This window comes from Clytia hemisphaerica, unplaced genomic scaffold (genome assembly GCF_902728285.1).
Source record: "Clytia hemisphaerica strain Z4C2 unplaced genomic scaffold, Clytia hemisphaerica genome assembly, whole genome shotgun sequence".
NCBI classification, from domain to species: Eukaryota; Metazoa; Cnidaria; class Hydrozoa; order Leptothecata; family Clytiidae; genus Clytia; species Clytia hemisphaerica.
Window position 1 is genome coordinate 137,002 of NW_027103533.1, and position 19,128 is coordinate 156,129.

Sequence of the window (19,128 nt, forward strand, 5' to 3'; positions counted from 1 at the left end):
CGTCGAAAGTGCCATCGACAAGATAATCGATTGTGGTTACGGATCGGACATAAATGCTGTTACAAGATCACTCAAACGCACTTACGTTCATCTGAAAAGTTTGGCAACAAAACAACATCTATTAACAAAAGGTTTCTTCGATCCCGTCGAATCAATTCCACTTGTGGTAACGGCACAAGGAATTCCGATCGAGCTAACAAAGAATGACGTATTCGACATCTTTTCAGCTTGGGGAGAAGTAAACCAAGACAATAGCAACAACAAAAATCTACAGAAACATCCGCTACAGAAATGGCAATTGGCAAATTCATTTCAAGCGTTTCTTCAAAGAGCTTCCGAAATCACATCTCAGCAAAAAGTTCTGCCCTCAACGAAAAAATCTACATCACAACAGCGTTCGACAAGCCGAAATGATCAAACGTGTTGTACCGACAAGACCTACAAAAAACCAATCCCCCTCCTCCCTCTCAGCCCCAGAGCAGTGGAGAAGAAAAAAACAAAAACAAAAACCGAATATCCCAAGCAACCAACGAACCCAACGCACCATGAGCAGGCATCGCGACAACCAGCTTCAGAAACACCGGATGTGAGACAAGGACACATGCCATCGTATTCAGGAGCTGCCAAGGAAGCCAGCTCACACATGGACGTTGATTCATTAGACTCGGACTTAGAGGTTGGTACCAAACCGGAAACCAATCGCCAGGATAACAGTCTAAAGAAACCAATGAAAACCTACATAAACCATGGAAACCGACAGCTGGTGGAGGCTCCAATGGATTTTGAGGTTAACCCAACTCAAATAACCCGTAAAACCCCAGTAGAGGGACACGTCCAAGATAAAAGTCCAAAGAAATCCAAAACAGAAACCAACTCAACCCAAGTATCAGTGGCGCAATCGGCAGCGCACCAGACTTCTAATCCAGAGGTCGCAGTTCGAACCCCGTTCGGAACCAAAACATCAACAAAAACAAAAACGACTGGAGAATCAAAGACACCATCCACATCAAATAAGGGAAACAAATTCATAACCATCGCAAACTACAAAAAGAATTCACCGGAAAATAACTTTAACAAATTCATTTCAACAAGATCAAAGTACTTCCTTCAAGGACCATCTAACACCGTCACAAAGGTTAGTGAAGCTTTGGAGACTAAATACTTTTATGGCCATATTGCTTGGTCCTTCTTTCTTGATGAACATGAATGGGCAGCAATGATGTTTCGACTAAATATAATGAGACAAGACACTAAATTACAAGAGTCAAACTATAGTTTTTTCGCTGATGGATACATACATTATTGTGATAATTATGCTCCATCAGACTTTAGAAGCTACAAATGCGAAACACAAATAGAACATTTTATCAAAGTTGTTGTATCACGTTGGAAAGAATTCAAGGACACAAAGTCATTGATAGACAAACCATATCCAAGTGATAAAAATTGGGCAATTTGGCGTTTTAATAAAGGTCGTTATTTCGTATGAATTGTCTTAATATTTCTATAGCTACACGAGTACCAGACAGGACCTGACTGGGGCACTGAGGTCTTCGTTTTCTTTGGTTTTTGAGGGGGGTAAACACTTCTACAAGGTAGTCTACTTGTAGGGTGTATTTTTCTTTGGGTTGGGCGGTAGCTCTTCCATGATCGCTGGTTCTGTTGTAGCATTGCGTCTCTTCGAGTCTCTGGTGGTAGTTTTGAATATTAGGGTTTTTTCTTAGGAAAGTCAGGTCTAGAATGGTAACTCAGCTTTAGAAATCAATAACAACTTAAACATCAATTTATATTTTTACTTGTTATGTAAATATATGACTTATGAAAAAAAAAAAAAAAAAAAAAAAAAAGTATCTGTTCTTATCTGTTGGGAAAGCGAGACTGTCCGTAACCCGGCTATTGGTTAATCCAATTTAAAAGTCCGATTGGAGAGCCCGAGACTCGATCATCTGCAGTGCACCACAACTGATTATTATGCGATTCAACGAAAAGACTGTTCATCTCCCAAGACCCGAATGGACAATCGAGAAGGCATTGGATACCATCATCAACATCGGTCTTCAAGAACAAGTCGTTGCTGTGACAACTTCGCTGAAGAGAGTGTACATTCATTTGGAAACTCTAGCCGCTAAAAATCTCCTTCTCAAAACACGCACAGAATTTCAAGACAGCACAAGAACCACTTCACTTGTGGTGACGGTGCAAGGAATTCCTGTGGAATACGATCAAAACCACGTGACCTCAATAGCCAGCCAATGGGGCACGTTCACAAAGATTCAACCTATCAAAAAGACGTACAAAACCATCAAGTACAGAAACGGAAACTGGCAAATCGTCTTCTCAGACCTAAGCAAAGCTCTATCCCACAAATACACAATAACTCTACCTGGAGATAACCCCACCAAAATTACCCTCGCGTACAACGATGCAGATATGGGCAGACTTGTACGAAAAGAGGAAGTTAAAAAACAAACCCCTAAAACCAAAAACACAAACAAACCAAAAGAAACCCAACAACCAACACAAAAACCAAAAGAAACCCAACAACCAACACAAGAGGAGGTCCAAAAACCAATCCAACAAGAAAAGTCGGCCGAGGACCTGGTCCTGTCATCTGATGGAGAAATCCTATCCGACGACGATTCCTCGTCCAATGGCGCTATGGAAATCGACACCATTGACAACACTAAACCCGACGAAAACTCGGAACCACCAAAAATTCCCTTAAATGACCAAATCATCCAACACTTCCCAAAGGTGCAAGCAAAGAAGACGACTCCACTTACACAATGTAGTCACAAATCAATCCGTGTTAACTTTTCAGAATACGTAAAGAAACGCCGCCAATATTACACAAACACCAAAACTCCATACTCGATGAGAGATTGGAAACCCGCCATACATGGATATGAGAACTTTTTCGGAGATGTCGGCTGGCTATACATGCTCAGTAAATGGGAATGGTTGACACTCATGAAACTGCTTGACTTAAAGAGAAGGCTAGGTTATCGCGCCTCTAGAACCTACGCGATGTTTTTTGAACAAATAGACCAACTGGACAAAAACCATCCAAGACCAGATATAGAAAACACAGAACGATTCGAAGATGAACTGAACGAACAAATAGAAAAACTTGTAAGAACTGCCTGCATCCGCCAACACTCCATGAAGGAGACATCCTTCAAATGGACGCCCAACCGAGAACTTTGGGAATTTTGGCGGACAAGGACACAATTTTTCTACAACAACTCACTTAGAGAAAAACAACCAAAACAAACAATTGAAGAATACAACAAAACAAATAATTTTTTTCTTTGGGACCCTTTTTATGCGGTGATCACAGTCCCTTGTATTATAGGGCTGCACCAAATAAGCCTATGGCAACCATCTTGTCCCTTAGAATACGTGAAAACATTTTTTACTTGTTATGTAAATAGCATAGTTTATAAAAAAAAAAAAAAAAAAAAAAAAAAAAAAAAAAAAAAAGTATCTGTTCTTATCAGTTTAATATCTGATACGCCTTCCATAGTGTTGGCTCATATATTAATCTGATTTTTGGCTTCGGGTCAAGGGAGCGAGGTTTACCTCACCCTGACCACGGGTTGCCTCGGCGTTGCACTACAGTCGAGCGCGGCCCATTTTTATAAAAATTGAATTCACTACTTAAAGTTTCCTTCCCTCCATAGTCCTGGTGGTTATGTCTTCATGCGCGAGCGATGCGTGCGCATTTTGTTATTTGACCCGGCCATGTGGATGAGCCCCCTATCCTTCATTCCTTCCCTCCGCGCTAGCTAGCTATCATCCCTTCCTTGGATGCAATTTGCATTTCTGATTTCTTTAGACCACAAGGAAAGTTATACCAAGGGACACCTAGGGTGAAACGAACCGCATTTAAACTCATACTTACCTGACGGGGAAGTAAAGCCTGATCAAGGAGGGGTTTCTTCCAGAGTGAGGCCCTCGCATTGCACTTCGCTTGGGCTGACCTCTGCGATTGCTACAAGTGTAGTAACTCGACCGTACAATTTCTGGTAGTGGGGGCCTGCGTCCGCGCTCGCCCCCTTCTTTAAAAAAAAAATTGAATAAAAAAAATTTCTTCACTGACAGGGCTCGAACTCAAGTCTTGTCTATTGTCGACACCTTGCCCTGCCTTGCCCCACTCATGAAAAATTATTTTACCCACCTCGCCTCGAACTCAGAAGTGATGGTTAGACCCCTCCCATGAAAGTATTAGACCCCTCCCATGAAAGTATTAGACCCCAGATAGAAAAGAAATCATGAAAAGTCTACGACACCGGGAGTTCCCAGGCGGTCCCCCATCCAAGTACTATCCCGGCCCGACGATGCTTAACTTCCGTGATCGGACGAGAACGGGTGTTTTCATCGTGGTATGGACGTAGACACTAGGTAGGGTTTCTTTGGGGGTCTGATCACTTGCAAGGGATAGGATTACAGTAGAGAGTATAGGGTTATATTTTGAAGCTAGGGCTAGGGTTAGGGTTAGGGTTGTGTTTGAAACCAGAGGTTCAAAAAAATATAGACAAGTATGGTTTGTTTTTTAAGAGATTTGTGGTCTTAAAAAAGACCGTTTTTGGGGTTCCAACATCAGAGGAGAGACTTAGTTCTTCTTGGCTGATTCTTTGTTCTTCTTGGGAAGCAAGAGAGCGTTGATGTTTGGCAAGACACCACCATTGGCAATGGTGACTCCACTCAAGAGCTTGTTCAATTCTTCGTCGTTTCGGACGGCCAATTGGAGATGTCTTGGGATGATTCTTTGTTTCTTGTTGTCACGGGCAGCGTTACCAGCCAACTCCAAGATTTCAGCAGACAAGTATTCCAAAACAGCAGCCAAGTAAACTGGAGCTCCGGATCCAATTCGAGAAGCATAGTGTCCTTTTCTCAAGAATCGGTGGACTCTGCCAACTGGAAATTGTAATCCAGCTCTGAATGATCTGGTCTTTGACTTTGTCTTGGCTTTTCCTCCTTTTCCACGTCCAGACATGATGATTTTCGATAAAGTATTCACGTACGAAGAGACACTTTCGAAGCAAAAATTGTAGTTGAATTACTTCCCACAGAAAAAGCTTATTTTTTTACGTTCAGAAAAAGGGATATAAACGCTCTTTTCTAAACCAATCAGATTGCGCCATTAAACAATAGTGAAACCGGCTCGACCAATCACAGCGCGTAATCGCATTTTTGGATTCCGTAGAATCCCTTTTTTTATTGAAATGTTTTTTATTTTGATTTGTCTCAAAACACTGATTAGCATTTTTGCAAAGCAGTAGTTCTACGCAAAATTCATCATGTCTGACGCACCAAAAAGGAGGAAAACAAGCCCCAAAAGTGGCCAAGAAAGGAGAGAAGAGAGCTGGAAAGAAAGGAGGCAAATTGGAGGAACTGGCGACAAGAAACGCAAGAGAAAGAGACGTGAATCTTACACCATCTACATCTACAACGTCTTGAAACAAGTCCACCCCGATGTTGGAGCTTCATCCAAAGCCATGAGTATCATGAACTCTTTCGTCAACGATATCTTCGAGAGAATCGCATCCGAAGCTTCACGATTGGCTCTTCAAAACAAGAAATCCACCATCTCATCTCGTGAGATCCAAACTGCTGTTCGTCTCTTGCTTCCAGGAGAGTTGGCCAAGCACGCCGTCTCAGAAGGAACCAAAGCCGTCACCAAATACACCAGCAGCAAATAGATTTCTCCCCTTGTTGGAACCCCAAAACGGTCTTTTTTAAGACCACAAATCTTTTAAAAAACAACCTATACTTGTCTATAATTTTGTCTCCCTTCCTGCCTGCCTGCCTGAGTTTGAGTTTGAAAATTTTCATTAAAATAGTTTAACGTCAAATAATTTCTTTCTGAGGAAAGGATTGAACCTATTTTTGGCTGGAAAAAAAATCTAACGTCAAATATTGTAGACTACAAATCCATGAGAAATTTCTCTGACTATTGAAAAGTCATGAAGAAAATTCTGTTTAACGTCAAATAATTTTCGAAAAATGCAAGTCTTTGAACGAACGTCAGATAATTTTTCTAAGAAAAGAATCCCTTGTGTTATGGGTAGGAAAATTTCAATTCTAAGATTTTTGGGAGGGTTATAATTTTTTTGTTTGGAGGGGTAGATAGGGAAAGGGTCAGGGTATGCTATGAATTAAAATTCAAAGCTTGAGATATACAAAGTAAGATTTGTTTTTTATGAGATGTGTGGCTATAAAAATAGCCGTTTTGTTGAGTCCAAGTCAAACTTCTTAACCTCCGAATCCGTAGAGAGTACGTCCTTGTCGTTTCAAGGCGTAGACGACGTCCATGGCGGTGACAGTCTTCCTTTTGGCGTGCTCGGTGTAAGTGACAGCATCACGGATGACATTTTCCAAGAAAACTTTCAAGACACCACGGGTCTCTTCGTAGATCAAACCAGAGATACGTTTGACACCACCTCGACGAGCAAGACGACGGATGGCTGGTTTGGTGATACCTTGGATGTTGTCACGTAAGATCTTTCTGTGACGTTTGGCACCTCCTTTGCCCAATCCTTTTCCTCCTTTTCCTCTACCAGTCATTATTGCGATGTACGTTCAGTAAGCTGAATACAGAAACTGTTTGAATTTGCACTTCCAAAATTCTATTTTCTACCAAATCAGAAAATTTCGAAGTACGGATGTATGTGGAAACACCTATTTCGACCAATCAGAATCGAGATTACTCAAATCAAAAAAACAAAGTTGCAAAAAAGTTTGAAGTTTGGCGGTTTTTCGCGAATATCTCAGAAACTACAAAAGCTATCAAAAAGATCTTTGGCAGAAAGATTTCAGGGCAGATGAGACGTCTTTTAAAGAAAAAATCATGAAAAAAGATTTAAAATTGGCTGAGATATAAGCTTTTTCCCGTCGCCAACAAACACGGATTTTGTTGATTTTCAAAAAGGGATATAAACGCTGTTTTTTTAAACCAATCAGATTTCACTTTCATCGACCAATCAGATTACGCGATTTCGATGTAAACATTCTGAAAACCGGGAAGCCTTAAAAAAATTCATTCAAATTTGATTTTTGCTAGAGAATTCAAGCAAATCAAGCACTTCTACTAGAAAAATGGCTAGAACAAAGCAAACTGCTCGTAAATCAACTGGAGGCAAAGCCCCACGAAAACAATTGGCTACCAAAGCTGCAAGAAAGAGTGCACCAGCCACCGGTGGAGTCAAGAAACCACACAGATACAGACCAGGAACCGTCGCTCTCCGTGAGATCAGAAGATACCAAAAATCCACTGAATTGCTCATCCGAAAGTTACCTTTCCAACGTTTGGTCCGTGAAATCGCTCAAGACTTCAAGACTGACTTGCGTTTCNGCAGAAAGGGCCAAAAACGTTGAAAAAACGCTGAGTCATCAAAATTCAAACTCGAATATCTCATGATCTAGCCTAGGAAACCCTATAAATGACCCCTCTAATCGATAGTTCCTACGAGACACATCTGTTAAAAGTGGTATCTTTCGCTGGAAATTCTCTCATAAATGCTGACGTCAGCATAAAATTTGCATTTTTGAAGACGTATCAGCCAATTCCGGGAGACTAAGTCCACCAAATGAGACAATGACCCCATTTTGGAGATCTACTCTTCAAGCTCTATCTGATGGTACAATCATTTTTAGCTAAATGAGAACTTCAAAAATCGACTTTCTAAGGACCCCCAGGCTAAAATGACCCTACCCCTTCAAGCCCCCATAAAGAATTTTCCCCAGCTTTGCCAGCTTGGCAAAAACCGGTTTTGGGGTCCCAAGGGACCATATAATGAGAAAATAAGATAAAAACTCATATTTACTACTTGTAAGGGTTAATGCAAAAAAGCCCTTTTCGCCGCCGGACTATAACGATCTTTTCCATTATCGCTTCAAATAAACAAAAGTCGACTTTCCATAACTCGAACCACCTCAACTCGATATCTCCATAAACTCGAACGATTGCTCCAGTCTCTTTAGGAGATTCTTAGGCTATCCTGCCTCTCCATAACTCGAATCTCCGTAACTCGAACGATTATTGATTATCCCCTTGGCGTTCCAAAAGGACTTTCAGTGCCTTCAGCTACAGCTTCAGCTACAGCTTAGCCGGCGTGTGCGACGCCGGGTACCGCAGCTAGTTACTTTGATTGTATTATTTTTCATTTTCAACCTTAGTTGAATTTTTACCACATTTTTCTCTTTTTCGAACGAAAGAATAGACGATATCGGCTTAACGAAATTCTCCCCGAATGATTACCCATGATGCATTGCGCAAAAAAACTCAGTAAGTCAATATTGTCCGTGAATTTTTTTGCGCAATGCATCATGGGTAATCATTCGGGGAGAATTCGGAAAGCCGATATCGTCTATTTGACCAGTTCTGATCGTTTTAAAATGATAGTATCGTTTTAAAATCCGCTTTGACGCGCAATATATTTCACTTCAATTTCAAATTATGAAACTCTCCAAAGATTCATCAAAATACATCGAAATAAAAAGAACCGAACTGGAAAGCGGGTGGGTGTAGATTGTCAAGCATACATATACTACCTGCGGTTTTGTAGAGGTCTGCGTTTGATTTAGTAATAAAAAAAGGAGTAAGTATGCGCGTCAATGTCGTTGTTTATTTATCGTGTAAGCAAACCTTTAGTTTCGAACGTTTTCTAAAATCGAACGTCTTCTAAAATCGAACGTCAGAGCATTCGAATCTTGAAAGACGCGAGAGCAAATTATGTTTCATAATATTCTTTTGGATGTTTGCTTCTGCTAAGATGGATATGTTTTCTCAGTTATAGCTTCCAATTATTGAGGTAAAATAAGATACTGCTTTACTTTAAGTTTAGATTTTATAAGTTATTTTAAGTTAGTTAGTTCATGATATTTTGATACAACGTAGTGATTTTTACCAGTTTTCTTAAAAACAAACTTACCTTTTCTGACATACATGACTTTTTTCGAAACGTTTGTACAAGTTTTATTTTTCGATTGATTCTTTCTTGGCTTCTAAATCTTATTTAGTTACTCTCGGGTACCTAATAGCCGTCCCCCCCCCGCTAATTAATGTTTCGAAAATTTTCCACCCAGGACATTCTTATTCCAACCCCCCCGCTTATTAATTTTGGGAAAATGTTTTGAAGTTCCCTTTTTTGTCTTATTCTGCTGTTAGCCTCTTTTCAAACATTTTCCACCAGGCATTTTTATTCCAACCCCCCCGCTTATTTAATTTTGAGATTTTTTCCAACCCCCCTGCTTATTCCAACCCCCCCGGCTATTAGGTACCCGAGAGTAAAGTTATATTTCCAAGAATGTTTTTTTCTAAATGATAAAAGATGTTTCAGTTAACATAAATAACATAAATAACACAGAAATATCCCAACAAGGTTGAATTTTTGTCTGGTGTTCTGGTTGTGATGATTTGACTGTTACGTTCAGAATCTATTACATGTTTTTTTTTTATAAGCATTGCACTTATAAGCATATCTAGGCTCAGATATGGGGAAAAATTAAGCATATGGCAAGCAGCATTGCTTGAGCCTACGAAAAATGTTTTTTTCCTGATTTTGGCTTTTCTTTGCTGGAATTTCACGGATTTTCAGTATTTCCCTAAATTTATGATTTAGATTTAAGCATCCCCTCAAGCATTCTTCAGCCTTATTAAGCTTTCGACCTAAGCATCTCTGAGCCTGTTTTCGGATTTTGGTATGCTTATAAAAAAAACATGTAGTCTCCTCCTCTGTTTTATTAAATTTTCCTGAAAGAATTTGAAGTTAGTTGGTTGGTCTCCTGGCTGTATAAAACACCCCAGTCTCACAACCTCGTTGTAACTTCTTCCTGTAGTCCAGTGCAGTGGGGGGATGAAATCAAATCAATCCTAATGTTGATAGAATTTCTATTGCTCAAATTTTCCTCCGTTGAATTGTTGAATTTCTAATTGGAATATTTTGGGATGGGATGTAATCAAAGTCAATTTCCAGTGATCGGTTTTGTGACAGGGGTGTTTGATTTTTTTTTATAAAAAAGACTATACCACAAGCGACTTAATGGGATTAGCAAATACAAAAACAGATACAGGTGCTTGCCGCCTGTGCTTGTTGCCATTACATCTCATCTTAAAGAAAGTATTGTCTTTCACTCTCGATTCTTTTTTTTTCTTCAGTCAGAAGAGCTATCATCTAATATACAAAGGCATACTTAACTAAAAGAAAGGTACTTACTTACTTACTTTATTGATTGTTTCCAATCCATGGATCGATCCTGAGTGGATCTATATACCCTATGGGCCGGCCAATCTACCAATCTACCAAGCACACATAAAATTCCGAACCCTAACCCTAACCCTAGTTCCCACCCATCCTCCTTGGGGACGTGATTACCCATCCCATTTCAAATCTGACTACCCCTCCCCCTCCCCCTGCAAAGGAACCCAAGTCTTTATCATTCCTTCCAACCTGGTTGAGAACCCTTCCATCCTCTTTATCGCTTCTCGGCCTAATGGCTAAGATCAAGTGTAGTATCTGTTCTTATCAGTTTAATATCTGATACGCCTTCCATAGTGTTGGCTCATATATTAATCTGATTTTTGGCTTCGGGTCAAGGGAGCGAGGTTTACCTCACCCTGACCACGGGTTGCCTCGGCGTTGCACTACAGTCGAGCGCGGCCCATTTTTATAAAAATTGAAATCACTACTTAAAGCTTCCTTCCCTCCATAGTCCTGGTGGTTATGTCTTCATGCGCGAGCGATGCGTGCGCATTTTGTTATTTGACCCGGCCGGATGAGCCCCCTATCCTTCATTCCTTCCCTCCGCGCTAGCTAGCTATCATCTCTTCCTTCCTTGGATGCAATTTGCATTTCTGATTTCTTTAGACCACAAGGAAAGTTATACCAGGGGACACCTAGGCTGAAACGAATCGCATTCAAACTCATACTTACCTGACGGGGAAGTAAAGCCTGATCAAGGAGGGGTTTCTTCCAGAGTGAGGCCCTCGCATTGCACTTCGCTTGGGCTGACCTCTGCGATTGCTACAAGTGTAGTAACTCGACCGTACAATTTCTGGTAGTGGGGGCCTGCGTCCGCGCTCGCCCCCTTCTCTTAAAAAAAAAATGAATCAAAAAAAAATTCTCCACTGATGGGGCTCGAACTCAGGTCTTGTCTGTTCGACCCCTTGCCCTGCCTTGCCCCACCCATCAAAAATTATTTTCCCCATCTCGCCTCGAACTCAGAAGTGATGATTAGTAGACCCCTCCCATGAAAGTTTTAGACCCCAGAAAGAAAAGAAATCATGAAAAGCCTACGACACCGGGAGTTCCCAGGCGGTCCCCCATCCAAGTACTATCCCGGCCCGACGATGCTTAACTTCCGTGATCGGACGAGAACGGGTGTTTTCATCGTGGTATGGACGTAGACATTAGAAAGGGCATCTCTGGGGGTCTGATCACTTGCAAGGGATAGGATGACAGTAGAGAGTATAACTTTCTCTAGGGTTATATTTTGAAGCTAGGGTGGGGTTAGGGTTGTGTTTGAAACCAGAGGTTCAAAAAATAGACAAGTACGGTTTGTTTTTAAGAGATTTGTGGTCTTAAAAAAGACCGTTTTTGGGGTTCCAACATCAGAGGAGAGACTTAGTTCTTCTTGGCTGATTCTTTGTTCTTCTTGGGAAGCAAGAGAGCGTTGATGTTTGGCAAGACACCACCATTAGCAATGGTGACTCCACTCAAGAGCTTGTTCAATTCTTCGTCGTTTCGGACGGCCAATTGGAGATGTCTTGGAATGATTCTTTGTTTCTTGTTGTCACGGGCAGCGTTACCAGCCAACTCCAAGATTTCAGCAGACAAGTATTCCAAAACAGCAGCCAAGTAAACTGGAGCTCCGGATCCAATTCGAGAAGCATAGTGTCCTTTTCTCAAGAATCGGTGGACTCTGCCAACTGGAAATTGTAATCCAGCTCTGAATGATCTGGTCTTTGACTTTGTCTTGGCTTTTCCTCCTTTTCCACGTCCAGACATGATGATTTTCGATAAAGTATTCACGTACGAAGAGACACTTTCGAAGCAAAAATTGTAGTTGAATTACTTCCCACAGAAAAAGCTTATTTTTTACGTTCAGAAAAAGGGATATAAACGCTGTTTTCTAAACCAATCAGATTGCGCCATTTAACAATAGTGAAACCGGCTCGACCAATCACAGCGCGTAATCGCATTTTTGGATTCCGTAGAATCCCTTTTTTTTATTGAAATGTTTTTTATTTTGATTTGTCTCAAAACACTGATTAGCATTTTCGCAAAGCAGTAGTTCTACGCAAAATTCATCATGTCTGACGCACCAGCAAAAGGAGGAAAACAAGCCCCAAAAGTGGCCAAGAAAGGAGAGAAGAGAGCTGGAAAGAAAGGAGGCAAGATCGGAGGAACTGGCGAGAAGAAACGCAAGAGAAAGAGACGTGAATCTTACACCATCTACATCTACAACGTCTTGAAACAAGTCCACCCCGATGTTGGAGCTTCATCCAAAGCCATGAGCATCATGAACTCTTTCGTCAACGATATCTTCGAGAGAATCGCATCCGAAGCTTCACGCTTGGCTCTTCAAAACAAGAAATCCACCATCTCATCTCGTGAGATCCAAACTGCTGTTCGTCTCTTGCTTCCAGGAGAGTTGGCCAAGCACGCCGTCTCAGAAGGAACCAAAGCCGTCACCAAATACACCAGCAGCAAATAGATTACCCTTGTTGGAACCCCAAAACGGTCTTTTTTAAGACCACAAATCTCTTAAAAAACAACCTATACTTGTCTATATTTTTACATCCCTGCCTGAGTTTGTGAGTTTGAGTTTGAAAATTTTCATGAAAAAAATCTAACGTCAAATATTGTGGACTACAAATTCATGAGAAATTTCTCTGACTATTGAAAAGTTATGAAGAAAATTCTGTTTAACGTCAAATAATTTTCGAAAAGTTTTTGAATAACGTCAGATAATTTTTCTGAGAAAAAAATTGTTATGTTATGGCTAGGGAAATTTCAATTCTTAGATTTTTGGAAGGGTTATAATTTTTTTGTTTGGAGGGGTAGATAGGGAAAGGGTCTTGAGATATACAAAGTAAGATTTGTTTTTGTGAGATGTGTGGCTATAAAAATAGCCGTTTTGTTGAGTCCAAGTCAAACTTCTTAACCTCCGAATCCGTAGAGAGTACGTCCTTGTCGTTTCAAGGCGTAGACGACGTCCATGGCGGTGACAGTCTTCCTTTTGGCGTGCTCGGTGTAAGTGACAGCATCACGGATGACATTTTCCAAGAAAACTTTCAAGACACCACGGGTCTCTTCGTAGATCAAACCAGAGATACGTTTGACACCACCTCGACGAGCAAGACGACGGATGGCTGGTTTGGTGATACCTTGGATGTTGTCACGTAAGATCTTTCTGTGACGTTTGGCACCTCCTTTGCCCAATCCTTTTCCTCCTTTTCCTCTACCAGTCATTATTGCGATGTACGTTCAGTAAGCTGAATACAGAAACTGTTTGAATTTGCACTTCCAAAATTCTATTTTCTACCAAATCAGAAAATTTCGAAGTACGGATGTATGTGGAAACACCTATTTCGACCAATCAGAATCGAGATTACTCAAATCAAAAAAACAAAGTTGCAAAAAAGTTTGAAGTTTGGCGGTTTTTCGCGAATATCTCAGAAACTACAAAAGCTATCAAAAAGATCTTTGGCAGAAAGATTTCAGGGCAGATGAGACGTCTTTTAAAGAAAAAATCATGAAAAAAGATTCAAAATTGGCTGAGATATAAGCTTTTTCCCGTCGCCAACAAACACGGATTTTGTTGATTTTCAAAAAGGGATATAAACGCTGTTTTTTAAACCAATCAGATTTCACTTTCATCGACCAATCAGATTACGCGATTTCGATGTAAACATTCTGAAAACCGGGAAGCCTTTAAAAAATTCATTCAAATTTGATTTTTGCTAGAGAATTCAAGCAAATCAAGCACTTCTACTAGAAAAATGGCTAGAACAAAGCAAACTGCTCGTAAATCAACTGGAGGCAAAGCCCCACGAAAACAATTGGCTACTAAAGCTGCAAGAAAGAGTGCACCAGCCACCGGTGGAGTCAAGAAACCACACAGATACAGACCAGGAACCGTCGCTCTCCGTGAGATCAGAAGATACCAAAAATCCACTGAATTGCTCATCCGAAAGTTACCTTTCCAACGTTTGGTCCGTGAAATCGCTCAAGACTTCAAGACTGACTTGCGTTTCCAAAGCTCCGCCGTCTCTGCTCTCCAAGAAGCATCTGAAGCTTACCTCGTCGGACTCTTCGAAGACACCAACTTGTGTGCCATCCATGCTAAACGTGTCACCATCATGCCAAAAGACATCCAATTGGCCCGAAGAATCCGTGGAGAACGTGCTTAGATCTTTCCTGATTGTGGACCAAAAAACGGCTATTTTTATAGCCACACATCTCCTAAAAAACAAATCTTACTGTGTATATCATGAATCCCCCAAATATGACATAACTCCCCTCCCTGAGACTCAAAAAAAATCCCAGAAAATTCAAATGAATAGGCCTCTGAGTAGGATTCAAAAATTATAGCAAAATTAGAAATCCCAAAGTAGGCAACAATAGCTATGGCCTTGTAAAAAAAATTTAAAAGTTCGAGAATTTTTTTGGGAAATTTTTCTATCTAGGGTTAGGGTTGAAGGGAATATAGTCAAGTATAAATTGTTTTTTAAAAGATTTGTGGCTATAAAAATAGCCGTTTTGAAGTTCCAAAGCAAGTAGGGTGCAATTTATTTCTTGGTTGTCCTCTTCTTTGGGGTTTTCTTGGCTGGTTTCTTTGCTGCTGGCTTCTTGGCTGCAGGTTTCTTGGTGGCTTTCTTGGCTGCTGGTTTTTTAGCAGCAGAAGCTGGCTTCTTTTTGGCAGCGGTCTTCTTCTTGGGTGTAGATTTGGCTTTCTTGGCAGCAGGCTTCTTCTTTGGGGTGGTTTTCTTGGTGGTCTTTTTAGCAGCTGGTTTCTTAGCGGCGGGCTTCTTCTTGGGAGCAGCCTTCTTCTTTGGTTCGGTCTTCTTTACAACTTTGAAAGATCCTGATGCACCGGTTCCTTTGGGTTGAGACAAGACACCGCTGATAACACCTCTCTTGAGAGCCATCTTGAGGTGGACAGAAGCATTGTCTCCGACTTTGTAGTTGGCTTGGATGTACTTGAGGATGGCTTGTCTTGAAGATCCACTTCTTTCTTTCAAAGCGACGATTGCAGCAGACACCATGTCGATGTATTTGGGATGCTCAGCTGGCTTTTTTGGTGCAGCTTTCTTCTTTTGTGCTTCAGACATGATTGCAATGAATTTCAAGTTTGAACGTAAAAAATTTCAGTAGTTCAGACACTTCTAACTTTTTCGTAGACTGATTCTCGATTTTCAGTTTTTTTCTATTAGAATGGAATTTTTTCCGATTTCGGACGCGAAAGTAAGCAATTTTCAAAAATGCATTTATATCCCTTTTTATAAATCGTGTTTGTTGGTGACGGGCAAAGTGTAAAATAAGGGCCTTCCCGAAAAGGTATAACAAAATGAAAAACTGCTCTGGACGGGGAAATAGTTAGGCTAGGTTGGGTGAAAATTTGAAAGCAATCGGTCGAGTAGAAAAAAAGTTATTAAAGAAAAAAGAGGAAATTTCATTGATTTTTCGAAGAAATTTCGTCTTGAAAAGCAAATAACTCTGCGAAAAAAATAGCTACGGACTTGATTCTTTTTGTTAAAGTTGCTCCAAGGCCTCTGCTTTTCGGCACCATAAGCAGTTTTTCGGTGACATTATTTTTGGTTGAGGAAATCGGGTGCGCGGCAACATGGGAAAACACGGCAAAATTTTATGTTTTGAGGGGTTGTTGTGGATGTCAGAACTTGGGCTAACACTAACCCTGAGCCCAAGAAAGGGGTGTGGAGCCTTTGGAATGAAGTAAACCTTCCCTAAGAGTAGGAAAGAAAATAAGAAAATATTTTTGGGGGAGAAAAAAAAATTTTTTTCCAATTCTTAGGTCAGGCAGGGTAGGCGAATGTTCTCTAGGCTCTTGTCTTTGGGCTGGTTGAAAATTTTTTATGAACATGAAAAAGTGAACTGAGCAGGGAAAATAGGGAACCCTTCTAGCCAGCAACTCGCTCCCGTTTAAAAAATAAAGTCATAATAGACAAAAATTGGTTTGCTTAGGGTTAGGGTTAGGGTTAGGGTTAGGGTTAGGGTTAGGGTTAGGGTTAGGGTTAGGGTTAGGGTTTATGTCCAAGCTTTGAAATTTTTTCTATTCTTTTCTACCCCTTACTTATTCAATCTACCAATCTACCAAGCACACATAAAATTCCGAACCCTAACCCTAACCCTAGTTCCCACCCATCCTCCTTGGGGACGTGATTACCCATCCCATTTCAAATCTGACTACCCCTCCCCCTCCCCTGCAAAGGAAACCACAAGTCTTTATCATTCCTTTCCAACCTGGCTGAGAACCCTTTCCATCCTCGGTATCGCTTCTCGGCCTAATGGCTAAGATCAAGTGTAGTATCTGTTCTTATCAGTTTAATATCTGATACGCCTTCCATAGTGTTGGCTCATATATTAATCTGATTTTTGGCTTCGGGTCAAGGGAGCGAGGTTTACCTCACCCTGACCACGGGTTGCCTCGGCGTTGCACTACAGTCGAGCGCGGCCCATTTTTATAAAAATTGAAATCACTACTTAAAGCTTCCTTCCCTCCATAGTCCTGGTGGTTATGTCTTCATGCGCGAGCGATGCGTGCGCATTTTGTTATTTGACCCGGCCGGATGAGCCCCCTATCCTTCATTCCTTCCCTCCGCGCTAGCTAGCTATCATCTCTTCCTTCCTTGGATGCAATTTGCATTTCTGATTTCTTTAGACCACAAGGAAAGTTATACCAGGGGACACCTAGGCTGAAACGAATCGCATTCAAACTCATACTTACCTGACGGGGAAGTAAAGCCTGATCAAGGAGGGGTTTCTTCCAGAGTGAGGCCCTCGCATTGCACTTCGCTTGGGCTGACCTCTGCGATTGCTACAAGTGTAGTAACTCGACCGTACAATTTCTGGTAGTGGGGGCCTGCGTCCGCGCTCGCCCCCTTCTCTTAAAAAAAAATGAATCAAAAAAAAATTCTTCACTGATGGGGCTCGAACTCAGGTCTTGTCTGTTCGACCCCTTGCCCTGCCTTGCCCCACCCATCAAAAATTATTTTCCCCATCTCGCCTCGAACTCAGAAGTGATGATTAGTAGACCCCTCCCATGAAAGTTTTAGACCCCAGAAAGAAAAGAAATCATGAAAAGCCTACGACACCGGGAGTTCCCAGGCGGTCCCCCATCCAAGTACTATCCCGGCCCGACGATGCTTAACTTCCGTGATCGGACGAGAACGGGTGTTTTCATCGTGGTATGGACGTAGACATTAGGTAGGGTATCTCTGGGGGTCTGATCACTTGCAGGGGATAGGATGACAGTAGTAGAGAGTATAACGTTCTCTAGGGTTATATTTTGAAGCTAGGGTTGGGGTTAGGGTTGTGTTTGAAACCAGAGGTTCAAAAAATAGACAAGTATGGTTTGTTTTTTAAGAGATTTGTGGTCTTAAAAAAGACCGTTTTTGGGGTTCCAACATCAGAGGAGAGACTTAGTTCTTCTTGGCTGATTCTTTGTTCTTCTTGGGAAGCAAGAGAGCGTTGATGTTTGGCAAGACACCACCATTAGCAATGGTGACTCCACTCAAGAGCTTGTTCAATTCTTCGTCGTTTCGGACGGCCAATTGGAGATGTCTTGGGATGATTCTTTGTTTCTTGTTGTCACGGGCAGCGTTACCAGCCAACTCCAAGATTTCAGCAGACAAGTATTCCAAAACAGCAGCCAAGTAAACTGGAGCTCCGGATCCAATTCGAGAAGCATAGTGTCCTTTTCTCAAGAATCGGTGGACTCTGCCAACTGGAAATTGTAATCCAGCTCTGAATGATCTGGTCTTTGACTTTGTCTTGGCTTTTCCTCCTTTTCCACGTCCAGACATGATGATTTTCGATAAAGTATTCACGTACGAAGAGACACTTTCGAAGCAAAAATTGTAGTTGAATTACTTCCCACAGAAAAAGCTTATTTTTTTACGTTCAGAAAAAGGGATATAAACGCTGTTTTCTAAACCAATCAGATTGCGCCATTTAACAATAGTGAAACCGGCTCGACCAATCACAGCGCGTAATCGCATTTTTGGATTCCGTAGAATCCCTTTTTTTTATTGAAATGTTTTTTATTTTGATTTGTCTCAAAACACTGATTAGCATTTTTGCAAAGCAGTAGTTCTACGCAAAATTCATCATGTCTGACGCACCAGCAAAAGGAGGAAAACAAGCCCCAAAAGTGGCCAAGAAAGGAGAGAAGAGAGCTGGAAAGAAAGGAGGCAAGATCGGAGGAACTGGCGAGAAGAAACGCAAGAGAAAGAGACGTGAATCTTACACCATCTACATCTACAACGTCTTGAAACAAGTCCACCCCGATGTTGGAGCTTCATCCAAAGCCATGAGCATCATGAACTCTTTCGTCAACGATATCTTCGAGAGAATCGCATCCGAAGCTTCACGCTTGGCTCTTCAAAACAAGAAATCCACCATCTCATCTCGTGAGATCCAAACTGCTGTTCGTCTCTTGCTTCCAGGAGAGTTGGCCAAGCACGCCGTCTCAGAAGGAACCAAAGCCGTCACCAAATACACCAGCAGCAAATAGATTTCCCTTGTTGGAACCCCAAAACGGTCTTTTTTAAGACCACAAATCTCTTAAAAAACAACCTATACTTGTCTATATTTTTACATCCCTGCCTGAGTTTGTGAGTTTGAGTTTGAAAATTTTCATGAAAAAAATCTAACGTCAAATATTGTGGACTACAAATCCATGAGAAATTTCTCTGACTATTGAAAAGTTATGAAGAAAATTCTGTTTAACGTCAAATAATTTTCGAAAAGTTTTTGAATAACGTCAGATAATTTTTCTGAGAAAAAATTGTTATGTTATGGCTAGGGAAATTTCAATTCTTAGATTTTTGGAAGGGTTATAATTTTTTTGTTTGGAGGGGTAGATAGGGAAAGGGTCTTG

General features: G+C 41.1%; 7 protein-coding genes, 8 non-coding genes and 1 pseudogene across 15 annotated transcripts; 9 read left to right on the forward strand and 7 right to left on the reverse strand.

Annotated features, from left to right (window-relative positions):
* The first annotated feature begins 3,435 nt into the window (after positions 1-3,435).
* On the forward strand, positions 3,436-3,641 carry LOC136799866 (U2 spliceosomal RNA; annotated as a pseudogene).
* Positions 3,642-3,896: 255 nt separating this feature from the next.
* LOC136799896 (U1 spliceosomal RNA) lies at positions 3,897-4,060 on the forward strand. The gene has a single exon (XR_010845612.1). It is a non-coding gene; the product is annotated as a U1 spliceosomal RNA (small nuclear RNA).
* Positions 4,061-4,280: 220 nt separating this feature from the next.
* On the reverse strand, positions 4,281-4,399 carry LOC136799880 (5S ribosomal RNA). Its single transcript, XR_010845598.1, has one exon. It is a non-coding gene; the product is annotated as a 5S ribosomal RNA (ribosomal RNA).
* A 164-nt stretch (positions 4,400-4,563) lies between these two features.
* On the reverse strand, positions 4,564-6,605 carry LOC136799823 (histone H2A-like). The gene is made up of 2 exons (XM_067056528.1): positions 6,264-6,605; positions 4,564-5,049 (listed from the first exon to the last, which is right to left on the reverse strand). The coding sequence occupies exons 1-2, from the start codon at positions 6,568-6,570 to the stop codon at positions 4,616-4,618; spliced, it is 741 nt and encodes a 246-aa protein (XP_066912629.1). The 5' UTR covers positions 6,571-6,605; the 3' UTR covers positions 4,564-4,615.
* Positions 6,606-10,481: 3,876 nt separating this feature from the next.
* On the forward strand, positions 10,482-10,674 carry LOC136799843 (U2 spliceosomal RNA). The gene has a single exon (XR_010845568.1). It is a non-coding gene; the product is annotated as a U2 spliceosomal RNA (small nuclear RNA).
* Positions 10,675-10,929: 255 nt separating this feature from the next.
* On the forward strand, positions 10,930-11,093 carry LOC136799897 (U1 spliceosomal RNA). Its single transcript, XR_010845613.1, has one exon. It is a non-coding gene; the product is annotated as a U1 spliceosomal RNA (small nuclear RNA).
* A 200-nt stretch (positions 11,094-11,293) lies between these two features.
* Positions 11,294-11,412, reverse strand: LOC136799878 (5S ribosomal RNA). Its single transcript, XR_010845596.1, has one exon. It is a non-coding gene; the product is annotated as a 5S ribosomal RNA (ribosomal RNA).
* A 163-nt stretch (positions 11,413-11,575) lies between these two features.
* LOC136799824 (histone H2A-like) lies at positions 11,576-13,513 on the reverse strand. Its single transcript, XM_067056529.1, has 2 exons — positions 13,172-13,513; positions 11,576-12,061 (listed from the first exon to the last, which is right to left on the reverse strand). The coding sequence occupies exons 1-2, from the start codon at positions 13,476-13,478 to the stop codon at positions 11,628-11,630; spliced, it is 741 nt and encodes a 246-aa protein (XP_066912630.1). The 5' UTR covers positions 13,479-13,513; the 3' UTR covers positions 11,576-11,627.
* On the forward strand, positions 12,292-12,766 carry LOC136799741 (histone H2B, gonadal-like). The gene has a single exon (XM_067056455.1). The coding sequence runs from the start codon at positions 12,316-12,318 to the stop codon at positions 12,718-12,720; it is 405 nt and encodes a 134-aa protein (XP_066912556.1). The 5' UTR covers positions 12,292-12,315; the 3' UTR covers positions 12,721-12,766.
* A 445-nt stretch (positions 13,514-13,958) lies between the features above and the next one.
* On the forward strand, positions 13,959-14,465 carry LOC136799715 (histone H3). Its single transcript, XM_067056428.1, has one exon. The coding sequence runs from the start codon at positions 14,009-14,011 to the stop codon at positions 14,417-14,419; it is 411 nt and encodes a 136-aa protein (XP_066912529.1). The 5' UTR covers positions 13,959-14,008; the 3' UTR covers positions 14,420-14,465.
* A 281-nt stretch (positions 14,466-14,746) lies between these two features.
* LOC136799716 (histone H1-delta-like) lies at positions 14,747-15,426 on the reverse strand. The gene has a single exon (XM_067056429.1). The coding sequence runs from the start codon at positions 15,338-15,340 to the stop codon at positions 14,798-14,800; it is 543 nt and encodes a 180-aa protein (XP_066912530.1). The 5' UTR covers positions 15,341-15,426; the 3' UTR covers positions 14,747-14,797.
* A 1,092-nt stretch (positions 15,427-16,518) lies between these two features.
* On the forward strand, positions 16,519-16,711 carry LOC136799844 (U2 spliceosomal RNA). The gene has a single exon (XR_010845569.1). It is a non-coding gene; the product is annotated as a U2 spliceosomal RNA (small nuclear RNA).
* A 255-nt stretch (positions 16,712-16,966) lies between these two features.
* Positions 16,967-17,130, forward strand: LOC136799898 (U1 spliceosomal RNA). Its single transcript, XR_010845614.1, has one exon. It is a non-coding gene; the product is annotated as a U1 spliceosomal RNA (small nuclear RNA).
* Positions 17,131-17,329: 199 nt separating this feature from the next.
* Positions 17,330-17,448, reverse strand: LOC136799879 (5S ribosomal RNA). The gene has a single exon (XR_010845597.1). It is a non-coding gene; the product is annotated as a 5S ribosomal RNA (ribosomal RNA).
* A 168-nt stretch (positions 17,449-17,616) lies between these two features.
* Positions 17,617-18,100, reverse strand: LOC136799746 (late histone H2A.2.2-like). The gene has a single exon (XM_067056460.1). The coding sequence runs from the start codon at positions 18,050-18,052 to the stop codon at positions 17,669-17,671; it is 384 nt and encodes a 127-aa protein (XP_066912561.1). The 5' UTR covers positions 18,053-18,100; the 3' UTR covers positions 17,617-17,668.
* Positions 18,101-18,288: 188 nt separating this feature from the next.
* LOC136799745 (histone H2B, gonadal-like) lies at positions 18,289-18,829 on the forward strand. The gene has a single exon (XM_067056459.1). The coding sequence runs from the start codon at positions 18,358-18,360 to the stop codon at positions 18,760-18,762; it is 405 nt and encodes a 134-aa protein (XP_066912560.1). The 5' UTR covers positions 18,289-18,357; the 3' UTR covers positions 18,763-18,829.
* Positions 18,830-19,128: the final 299 nt, after the last annotated feature.

What these genes read in the sequence shown, in the direction of transcription:
- LOC136799716 (XM_067056429.1), bottom strand. Translation starts at nt 15,340, where the DNA reads ATGTCTGAAGCACAAAAGAAGAAAGCTGCACCAAAAAAGCCAGCTGAG.
- LOC136799745 (XM_067056459.1), top strand. Translation starts at nt 18,358, where the DNA reads ATGTCTGACGCACCAGCAAAAGGAGGAAAACAAGCCCCAAAAGTGGCC.
- LOC136799823 (XM_067056528.1), bottom strand. Translation starts at nt 6,570, where the DNA reads ATGACTGGTAGAGGAAAAGGAGGAAAAGGATTGGGCAAAGGAGGTGCC. An exon ending in TACTCTCTACGGATTCGGAG is followed by an intron (nt 5,050 to 6,263) that starts GTTAAGAAGTTT and finishes TCAACTACAATT; the next exon opens with TTTGCTTCGAAAGTGTCTCT.
- LOC136799741 (XM_067056455.1), top strand. Translation starts at nt 12,316, where the DNA reads ATGTCTGACGCACCAGCAAAAGGAGGAAAACAAGCCCCAAAAGTGGCC.
- LOC136799824 (XM_067056529.1), bottom strand. Translation starts at nt 13,478, where the DNA reads ATGACTGGTAGAGGAAAAGGAGGAAAAGGATTGGGCAAAGGAGGTGCC. An exon ending in TACTCTCTACGGATTCGGAG is followed by an intron (nt 12,062 to 13,171) that starts GTTAAGAAGTTT and finishes TCAACTACAATT; the next exon opens with TTTGCTTCGAAAGTGTCTCT.
- LOC136799746 (XM_067056460.1), bottom strand. Translation starts at nt 18,052, where the DNA reads ATGTCTGGACGTGGAAAAGGAGGAAAAGCCAAGACAAAGTCAAAGACC.
- LOC136799715 (XM_067056428.1), top strand. Translation starts at nt 14,009, where the DNA reads ATGGCTAGAACAAAGCAAACTGCTCGTAAATCAACTGGAGGCAAAGCC.